Source organism: Cheilinus undulatus, linkage group 16 (genome assembly GCF_018320785.1).
Source record: "Cheilinus undulatus linkage group 16, ASM1832078v1, whole genome shotgun sequence".
Lineage (NCBI taxonomy): Eukaryota > Metazoa > Chordata > Actinopteri > Labriformes > Labridae > Cheilinus > Cheilinus undulatus.
The window spans coordinates 42,040,691-42,051,915 of NC_054880.1; the positions used below are offsets into that span (position 1 = coordinate 42,040,691).

The 11,225-nt window shown below is 40.6% G+C and overlaps 1 protein-coding gene across 1 annotated transcript in view; it reads right to left on the minus strand.

Moving 5' to 3' along the window:
* The window catches only part of col9a2 (procollagen, type IX, alpha 2), a 45,501-nt gene extending 34,885 nt beyond the window's left edge, over positions 1-10,616 (minus strand). Inside the window, exons 1-4 of the mRNA XM_041809488.1 lie at positions 10,545-10,616; positions 9,280-9,354; positions 4,354-4,389; positions 4,183-4,245 (exon numbers count right to left, since the gene is read on the minus strand). Coding sequence (XP_041665422.1) covers positions 4,183-4,245; positions 4,354-4,389; positions 9,280-9,354; positions 10,545-10,616 — 246 coding nt within the window. The remainder of the gene's footprint in view (positions 1-4,182; positions 4,246-4,353; positions 4,390-9,279; positions 9,355-10,544) is intronic.
* Between the last annotated feature and the right edge of the window lie 609 nt (positions 10,617-11,225).

Genomic DNA, 11,225 nt, shown 5'->3' on the forward strand with positions numbered 1-11,225 from the left:
TGTTTTAAGCTGATCATGGGGAAGTTTTCCTGCAAAACACTTTTATATGACTGTGATGGAAGGAAACAGCAGCAACAGCTCCAAGGTTCATTGATACAGAGCTTTGGGAATTTTCTGTCCGTGCAAAATTAAAAAGATGATTGAAACTGAGACATTCACACACTTTATTTTAAAAAATTACAATAGCAGCATCACTAAGCTTTTGCTGCCTTGATCGACTGATTATTTAGATAAGCTGTGTTTATGAGGTTTGGCTTTTTGGCCTTCCACGGCTACCGTATATCAGTCCAGAGAGAAGCTGTGATGCAGAAAAGTGTTAGACTGGAGTTAGCTAATATGAGCTAATTGGAAACATACGTCTGTAAGTATGGTAATTTTGGGCTACTTATGATGCTATGTGTTGAGAAATGTGTCGTTTAAGGTTCTTTTTAATAGTTAGAAAATAACCGTGATCGCGATGCTAACTTTTGTTAGCCTGTAATTGGGATTTTCCATTAAGTGTTAGCATCAAGCTAACTGCCCTTTTTTTTTACTTTGTGTAAGATGAATGCAGATGTATGCCAGCTATACAGAGCATCATGTAAATGTGTGTTATACAGTTTGGTTACAGTAAGGATGCTATTTTAACTCTGTATAGTGACAAATATGTTCTCTGTTGTTTTTACACACAGGAAGGCCAGAACACAGAGGTTGCCATGGTTACCTCCAGAAGTGAAGCATGCAATCCTGAATCTGACTGGTAGCAAAAGCTTATTTTCCCAATTTTACACTCTATTTTTAAAGCTACTCTCAATCATAAACAACATTGTTGAGATTTAAGTTTTGTTGTCAACATCCCCGTAACCCTGAAGGTGTTATAAATAAAACACCATGTTAAATCAACAGAAGCAGAACATGATAAATCCTCTGAAAACATGAACTAAGGCTGCAGTTTTGCATCTTTAACTTTTTAGACCTAAGTTTGTCTTATAATAATGCTGTCCAAAACTTAGGTATTGTTTGAAAATCAGGGCGGGAAATCGGCACCTGCCACCAGCCAGATGCTGGCAGTGTTGGGTGAATTTGCTCAACCTACCAGCGACTGGGCTAGGTAAATAAATGTAACATACGCTGTAAATGTGCTTCGCCCCAGCGTACGGGGCTATGCTAATGTGTCATAAGCACAGCGGTGTAGTCATGCTAACAACAGCAAGGCATGACTGGTAGCTTTCTGAATCCACAAGCCACAGTAGAAAGCAGACAAAAAAGTTAGCTTCCAATCCTGTTGAAAAACAATCTCTTAAAACCTGAAGGTTTCAAAAATGTGCACAGGATTTTAATAGCTACTAAATTCTCTTCTCCTCAGCCTCTGTAGCAGATGGAGAATGAAAAATAAAACATTTAAAAGCCTAACCCTCGGCTCTGAATATAAATAACTGCTTTTGTGCTAGTCTGAGCATTTTTATACCATTAATCAAAATCAAAAACATCGTATCCTCCTCTTCAAACATTTCCCATTTTTAGAAAGCCTTGACTAGCTGGTCACCAGTAAAATCTTAACCTGGGTCATCGTCTCTGATTTATTATCATTGTTATCGACTAAAATGCTGCTGTAGCCTCATTGCTCAACTTCAAACCTTTTTTTATCAATCAGGTTTTGCAAAAGGTGACTAAAACCACAATATTTTGTGTCCCATCCACCTCCCAGTGACACTAGGATCATCCAAAATGCTCATGATACATGCTATTGCTTAGAGGTGATTACTGTACAGTGCTGAAAGTGTAACATTTGAAATCTAACGAGCCAGTGACCTCATATGTAATGTAGAAATGAGCAACTGAGCAATATTTAGTGCTGATGAGGACATGGCGAACTTAAATGCTCAAAAAATTGTGCAAGAAATGGGCCCTCAAGTGGGAATAGCCAATCCAAAACCCCATCATTCGCCCATGTTTGGCAGTGGTGTAGTGCTAGATATATGCTGGTATAAAGAGTATACCCTCTTGTTTTTAGTCTCCATAGAGTATACACACTTCTAAATAAAGCATATACCCAAAGAGTAAATAAATTAGCTGTATACCCATTTCAGCAAGGACCTCTATACCACTGATTAGTTTCTCTTGAAAGCCCTCAACAGTCTGTACAAATGTAAATCATGTCAGTCCAAACCAGAGGCAGACTTTACCATTTGGGCAAAGGCAAGCAATAGCCTGGGGCCTCAAACTACTAGGAGCCCTGTGAAGACCTAATCAACTTAACCCCTTCTCCCAAGATGGGATAGAAAGAGGAAAATCTCAATGAGAGAGTCTCTTCATTTCAGCCCCTCCACAGGTGGAGGTCGGTGCTCACAGAAGGACCAGCAACAAACAGGGGTGTTTCACTGGATCTACCAGGTAAACCCAGTGAAGACACTGGAGCACACAGATCACTCGATGGCGTTTAATCAGGTGCAGAGGACTAATGTTTCGACTCTCACTGCGTCTTCATCAGAGTCAAACAGTAATGGTGCAGTTTGAAAACCTTAAATACCCTCCTTAGTAAAGAGTTACAACACTGATTGTTTAGAGTGGGACGTCAGCCCGCAGTGGACCAATACTGTGAAAGCACTCATGTCTAGCCATCTATTCCAAACAGGAATATGTGACCATAATTCACAACAAATATATACAAAATATACAATATGTACAAAATACATAGATCGACAATTAAAGAAGGTAAGATGTAGCCTACTCAGCAAAAAAAACAAAACAAAACAAAACACATATTACAAAAACACGAGAGGCTAAGTTCTTCATTTAGTCCAAATGGTTTAGCCAACCGTGTTAAGGGTGTATATCCAAAATGCCTCCCTCCTGAGGAGGAAATTCTCAATATTCAAACAAAATCCTGCAGAAACTGTCCAAAAAAAACAGAAACTAGCCCTTTAATGCGAGGAAAACAGGAAAAAAACAGCTGTGCTGCCTGCTTTGTCTGTCTTGTAGTCCAATAATCATAACAAATCCAGGTAAACCTGGTATCCAGAGGAAGGTTAGGGTCTAACAAACAAGATTAGCAACTTCACTTAGTCCCAAAAACACACTAACTTGCAAACTCATCAGTGAAAGACACCATAAAAGCACCGCTTATCTCTGACGCAACACATTGTGTGCATGGCAGGAGCAGTGTTTTTAAGAAAGTTCACTTTCTCTGTGGCTGGAGACTCTGAGGAACAAAACAAGCGCACCTACATGATCAAAGGCAAAAGAAATACAGAAAATTATTTTTTAATAGTTTCAATAGTGAGTGCATTTGTTTATCTGTGTTTATGTTTTTTAAAAGTTACAAGTGGAGTTACAAGTAGCTCTTGCTTTGAGGATAAGGATTCAAAAAGGGAAGAACAGTGAATGAGGGGGCCCATGCCTTGTTTGCCTTGGGCCCCAAAATTGCTAAGTCCACCACTGGTCCAAACTCATGGCAAATGTGTAACTTTAAACGTGGCATTACTTAATAAAAGCAACCAAAGGCGCTGTCATCAAAATACTGTACCACTGATAGCTCGTTCTTCAGGTACCTTTAGATTCAGAAGCAGATTCTGTTTGTTATTCCACAAGAGGAAATCACTTTTGCAGCAGGCACAAGCAGAAACAACAGATCAAGGATAAATAAGTCTTTATAAAAGAACAATATACAAAAGACCAACAATAATCAGTCAAAGAGTTCATGTGAAAATGGAAAGGCCTAACTGCCACCTTGAACCTTTTAGTTCTCCCTAAAGGAGCCCTGAAATGATGACAACTCTGCATCACTGCCCTGATTATAACAACTTTCTGCTACCAGACTTTTAAGAACTTCCACTCCTTCCTCTCTGATGATATCCTCAGTTAAAGATATCAACCTAACTCTTTATCCTAAAAAGAACACCTCAGATACATCATTTACTGTTTTATTTTCTGCATATGTTTCCTCTATAAACCTACAAACCAATAGCTGATTCTATCCACTCACTGCTGTGGGCGTTTATTCATGTTTCTGCTCATTATTTTTTTACTTTTAGATATTGAACTGTTTTAGGTAAAGCCTAACAGACAGCTGCTCCAGGGAAGCAGTTTTGGATGCAACTTCATTATGATTTTTCAAGCATTTTCTGCCTCTTTAAAGCACTCTTTCTTCTGATCCTCATAATCTGACAGACGCCAAACACAGTCAGCGGTGGGTTTACTTACATCAATGCCGTTCTCTCCCGGTGCTCCATCAGGACCTGGCTCTCCTGGCTCTCCCTTTTGTCCCTACAATGAAAAAGTAGGATTTTAGTTGGCAAAACACAATCCAGACAACGTATTAATTAATATATAAATTTGACTTTAAAGTTTTAAGAACAAAAAGTGGTAACGTACTGGTGGTCCAGGGGGGCCGGGGGGTCCTTTATCTCCCTGCAGAAACAAAGAGCAAAGACATGAAGCTATTTTTATTTGCAATTTGTTTAATGGCAATGTGATATTACAAGCAATATAGACTTCAAGGTTATTCATGGAAATCTATCAGATTCTCTTATCTGTTTTTTTCTGACATATCCCTTTCAAAACAACAACATAAATACATTCTTTAAAATGTTTTGTGTTGTTTACACATTCATGTTGGACTTATCAAGGCCTTTGAAAACAATGCATGACTTATATCTTTAAATAAACAGAAATTTCAAGTATGCCCTGCCGTCTGGAGTGCACATTTATTTAAAAATACTTCTGGATAAGAGCCCAAGTTGTTTTATTTGTTCTCTTATAGCAAAACAAAGTTTGCCCCATTCTAAAATTCTGCACAGGTTACATTATTCAATGATAAAACTACATCACACCGTCCCAGAAATATCACCAATCAGTTAAAAAAATCATCACACCAATGCAGATTTACCACATAGTCATGCTCTATCCCCTTAACTAGAGGAATTCTGGGTTTCTGGCTTTGGCTCAAAGGTTTTTAATGCTAAAATAAGCCTGGAACCACATCTGTTTGCAGCGGTTTCAAAGAAAACTTAAAGAACTTAAAGCTCCACCACTCCTGTCTCATGGCCTCTTTTATCCTTAGAAACATTTGCTTCAAATAAAGATGCACCAACCTTTGAAGCTTTGGTAACAATACTAACTGACATCCTCCACCTGGAGAGGATCCAACGTACTCTTAATGGATGGGGGGAATTTAAAAAGATTTTGAAATCTCCTGTATGGAAAGGTTTGATAGTTCAGTGCGCATTCACACCAGAGCTATTTGGTCTGCTTTAAAAGAACTCTAGTCAGTTCCTGGGTAGTCCCGTTCATTTGGAGTGGTGTGAAAGCTCAAATGAACTCTGGTGCGGAGCAAACAATCAGATTCTGGTCCGCTTGAACACATGGGGTCTGGGTCCTCTTCCAAACAAACCCTGGTGTGGTTTGTTTGAGGTGTGAAAGCAAAGCGGACCAGCTTGTAAATCATAGGCAGGAAGTGGCATGAAGCGTAATGATATACCTATTTAAGTGAGCTAATACACTCAAATACATGTCGCTACCATGCTTGGCATATGAGTAGCCATAGCAACCATTCGTAGTCGGTGCTGATTTATTTGTCTCATATAAAGAACGTCACGCTGGACAGCTCATCGCCTTGTTGGCTGCTTGTAATGCCCCAATGCAAAAGCAGACACTCCAAGACAGCGTGAATTTGGTGTTTTTTCATTGTTCATGTGTGGAAGATGATGGATTTCCGGTTTTGTCTTCTTCTATGCCTTCTTTTCTTCTTGGGCGCCTTTTGTTTGTGACGACAGCTACCCTAATGGGCAGAGGTGGTAGGTGTTCAGACGGTTTGGTCCGTTTGGCCAAGAGCAATGTGAATGCAAACTGAACTGAAGGAAAGCGCAACAATGTTGCAATTTACGTTCCAAAACGGATCGAGCCCCCCGGACTATCAGGTGTGAAAAAGACCCAAGACGCACTGTCTCTATGAAGTCGGTATCTGCACATAGGCTGAGCCAAGGGGTGGCTCACGGGGCTTAAGCCCCAAACGCCTTCCCAAAAGTCCTGAATCTTTTTTATAGATATTTTTGGGATGTTCTGCCTTTATTTATAGAGGAGAACAGTGTCCAGAATCAGAACAAGGATGAGAGAGTGAGGAAGAGACATGCAGGGAGGGAGCTACAAGCTGAGCTTGAACCCAGGTCCTCCCAATTACAGGGGGTGCAATCTAACCACTGGGCCATCTGGGTGCCCCAAAGCGCTACCCTGGGATCGGTTGGAGGTACTTAAATGTTACAGGCAAATCCAATCACCCTCTGAGATTTAGTTCAAAGGTTCTGCCCATCCCAAGAAGCATGTATGGGCCCAGATGGTTATGAAAAACATCCCATCCAATGAATACATCAGGTCATGTATGGGAGCATATTCTGGTTTATTTTACATTCGCTGTGTCTATCTTGGTCCTGTACTGCTCTGGCCTCCTGATGGCCATCCTCCTTAAGGCGTCTGGACCAGCCCATTGGGTCTTCGGCACACAGTATTTAGTGTGTCGGATCAGGCCTGGGAAAGCACACTGGGTTTCCATGCTATTAACATTTGGAACAGTATCAATGGCAGGTCAGGTTTCCTTTCTGATCAGAAAGGGGAAGATCCACCTTCATGTTTGGACCATGCACCACTGTTTTTTTTTTTTTTTTTTTTTGCAATGGCTGTTGTCAGTGCTTGGGTCTTAAACTGCTGCATTCTGGTGGCAACCAAATCCTGAGAAGTTACTGTGATTTAGAAAGTGATCAGCAGGTAGTTGAAATGCACATACAGCACCAGGGATGCACAATATTATCAACAGGATATCAGTATGGGATAATAGCTTAAAAAGTTAATCATCACTGTTACTTGGCCATGAGTGGGAGAGTGCCTGGTTGTCCTTCTCTGTATGTCAGCCCTGCTATTGACTGGTGACTAGTCCAGAGTGTGACCTGCCTTTGCCCAATGAGGGATAAGCAGTGTAGAAAATGGATGGGCGGTATTGGCTGCACTGACAACAGCAAGTATAAGTTTGTGCAGAAACAATGGACCTCCCTTAGTTGGAGGGTTTTTTCATTATGTTTCTCCATTCCTCAAAATTTGACTTTTTGGTTTTCTTTGTTTTAAACTCTGATTTGTTATCCTGCCAGGTCAAATTTGACCAAATCTGGTTTCATTGCTTTAAATCATAATAGGATAAACTGTCACCAGTGTCTTTGTTACATAACTTTCTCCAACTTGATCTCATCTCAATCATATATGTTTAACACTTTTTCCCCTGATATATGGTCAGCATTCCTTGTTTAGATTATTCTTTTATTTTGAATTAAAAAATTTGAAAATGCTTAATCATTAGCTATGATCAGAGGAGGATCTGGTTGGAGATTATAACAATCAAACCATATACATTTTTCACACTCGATCCCTTTGGTCAAAACTGACCGCTTGTCTCTTTATCAAGCATATGCATAATTTATCACCCAATTGTTTGTTAGAGATGAACACATTTTCTATGCTTCTTTATGTAAATTAGTGTCATTATGCATCATCTATTTGATATTAGATCTATTTTTGGTGTCAAGTCTGGAAGAAATTGTGATCTAATTTGGCAATAGCTATGACTACAACACTCATTGGTCATTTTTGACATGCCAGGCCAACATTTTTTGATTACTGTAATTTGAACTATTTGTGACAGACTGTATTTGCAAAGAGTGTGCTAAGGAGACATCAATGTCCGTTTTTAGTCAGTTTGGTCAAGATATATCTATTATGTTACTAGGAACTATAACTAGGGACTGATGTTTGAGGTCTTAATTTACCTTGTTTTATTTGTTAGACCTGGTAAGGATGTATGTTTTGTTTTGTTTGAAGTGTTCTGTCACAAATAACGATTGCCTTAGGGAAGCACCATGCAAACATGCTGTTTAACTAGGAGAGTTCATTTGTATTCATTCAAATACAGGAGAGACTGATGATTCTTTCAAACAAAGAAATGTGTATATGTGCGTATCAGCTAAAGTGAGGTTGAAAATATCAGCATTTCTGCTACTGGCGGGGGTGGAAACAGTACATGGTTACTGCACTCACACAGGCGTGACCTCTAACTCAGTGGATAACTTCACTCACAGCGCAAAAGTGGGGAGTGTTAGATTGTGATGTGGAACAATTTTCTCTCTATGTGGCACTGTGTAGTCAACAGAGGTGGAAAAAGAACAAGAGTATTGTACTCAAGTAAAAGTACAGTTATGTTGCTTAAAGTTTACTTAAGCTTGTGTAAAAGCACTGGTCTATAAATCTACTCAACTCAAAGTAAAACCTATTTAATTTAAAGATTACTGTAAGTACTGAGTTTCTACTACCAGATTGTTCAGGTAGAGTCACACCTCTGTTAGAAAGTAAAATACTAAGTAAAATTGAAAGTGTCAAAACTTAAATATGGTTAAAGTGTGTGTGTATATTTGTCCACAAAACATATAGATAAACTATAATTTAGAGAGTTTTTCTCTGTCATAGAGAGGTCTCCTCTGGCACTAACAAAGTAGAGAGTCAACCTTATAGCAAGGCAGTGTATACTGATGTAGCATATGCACCATGTGTACTTAAGAAGCACCTAAAGTCACTGGAGTGACGTCTAACTCAGTGGATAACTTCACCTTTGGTGCAAATGGGGAGTGTTAGATTGTGATGTGGAATGTTTCTCTCTTTGTGCCACTGTGTAGTGAAGAGGTGGGCAAGGTAAAAGACTATTGTACTTAAAAAAAAAAGTCAGTTAAAACTTGATTAAGTTAAAGTAAAAGTTCTGGTTTTAAAATAAAAAAGGACCCCTACAAAACCAACCAAGTAGTTACTTTCCGTCCCTGAGTAAAGGTTATAATTTGAATCAAATGCAATACTGTGCATCTCTGTACGGCACATCTGACAAGCAGAATGATGGTTTAACAGCGTTTATATTAAAACTGATCTCATGACTGAGGTGCAAACATGAAGAATCCCCCTCCTCATGCTTTAAAATCACTTTTTCCTGCTCTGTCTGCTTTCATTCCAGCCTCTATTTTCAGCACACTCCTACAACCTGTGTGTAGTTAACCTTAGAAACATCTCAAATGTATCACATTACTGTGACAGCGCTGAGGCGAGGGTCCCTACTCAAAGACCCCTCTCTCTGCTGTGAACAGAGCTCTTTTGTGCCTCCGTGTTTTCATTTTCACTGCTCTCTGCTGGTAAGACTGTGGCGCTGCAGCACTGAGATTTCACCAGCACAATGATGCTCTTTGTGACAAGTATGCAGAGCAAACCTGTGTGGATACTCACATCGATGCCGTCTGACCCGGGGGTGCCGGAGGGGCCTGGTGGGCCCGGCTGGCCCTGTGGTCCAGGTGGACCCCTCTGTAACACAGATGGAGAGAAACACTTAGAAAACCAGGCAGGTAAAAGGAAAATAAAGTTTAAAAGAGTCTTAAGGTGATGGACAAATATTGCAGCTTTTAGATTATGCAGCAGTTTTGTTATTAGTGTGTGATGTAGAATGCAAACAAAGGGGGAAGCTGAATTTTTAAAAATTGGAAGATAGTTGTACAATATGAAGTAAATATTGAGTATATATTTGACTTGTTTTCCATGGGGAAAAATTATACAAAGCTAAATCAAAGCTGTAGATGTGCAAATTTGTGCTCTGAGTTCTTAAACATCAACTTTTTGCAACTCCTGACGATCAAAAAATGCAAAAAGTTGTTGAAAATCAAGAAAAAACCTGATGAAAGAGGATAAAATCTTTCCAGGAAGGGGTAAAATCAAAGGCTTAGTAGGAATGTGGAAGGAGGGGTCATGAGACTGGCACTGTTTACCCCCACCACCCCCACCTCTCCCCCCTCTCCCCATCCAAATGCCTCCTTCTACTTTCTTCAATTTCATCACAGAGGGTCAGTCAGTCCATCAAGCGATAAAAAATGTTTTTAATCCGGCTTTGAGTTGCGCAAAAGGAGCAAAAAAACAAAATAAAACAAGAATAATCCTTAGGAGTGAAAAGTGTAAGTCTTCCAGCAGATAACAGGTCGGTGTTTGTGTTTGAACAGCAGCTTTCACGCTCACTGGGCAAAGTTTGTGTATGTGCTGTGGTGTTTGTGTGGTCGTCTATGTGTCAAAACCCAAGGGTTTCCAGATTTAAGTTTCTCTTAAAGCTGCTGATGGAAAAAATAGAAAAATCTTGTTCATGTTTTCTTCCATTTATATAAAAATCTTAAAAAAGAAGTCCAGGTGTTGAGGAATCCTGTCTTCAGCAGCTCAGCAGACAAATCTTCACAAGAAATAAGAGTCCATACACGATAAAAGGTGATATCCACAGAAAGAAGCTGGTTTCATTTTCTTTGCACAGCAAAAACTCATTCATGTTCATCTTTCTTTTACTGATAGTAACTGTAGAGCTTTTTCTGGTTCCACCTGCACATCAAAAACCTATTACAGCACCTCTAGGCATCCAGTGGCCCTTTCCCAGGGGTCTCTTATCCCCACTGAACCCCAGAATAAAGCAGCTAATCCCGCACAGAGTGGGTCTCAGCCTCCCCCCTGTGTCCACTCACCACTTGGGCCAAAGCCAGGCAGAGGGTCTGCAGTATCACCCAGGTCTTCAGCAAGGCAGAGAGAGCAGCCATGGTCCTCCTCTCTCCCCTGTCCGTCCGACTGTCTCTCCTCGGTTCACCAAATCCTCTCTTCTGGCTCCTCTTTCCGCTCCCTTACTCCTCTCCGGGCCGGCACGGTGAGGAAAACTGGCGGAGCAGAGCGCTCTGAGAGGGCAGGAGCGACGGGGGTGAGGTGGGTGGGTGGGTGTGTGTGGTGGTGGTGGGGGGGATGTGTTCACTGCTCCAAGAAATCCACTCAGGAGGAAGGAAGGAGAGAGCAGGGAGCTGGCAGGGGGGAGGAGGTGGAGGAACACAGAGGTAGAGGTGTAATCCTCCCCCCACTTCAGGCCTCTGAAAGCAGAAGAAAAATACACGATGAACCAGTCAACAAACAAAAATCTAAATTTGGTCAAACCAAGTTCTTAGAGTTTTCACCTCTCTCTGACTGTGAATCAACAGGCAGATTCTGCCTCTCTGATTGGCTGATTCCTGAATAATTAGCATAGTTTGTACAAGCTCTACAGCCAATTAGACACAGCAGCATGAAGGCTCCACCCAATACTGAGAAAGAACCAATGAAAACAGCCAACTGCATCAACACTTTTACACGTCTACCAATGACTGTATAATATGGACAGTGCA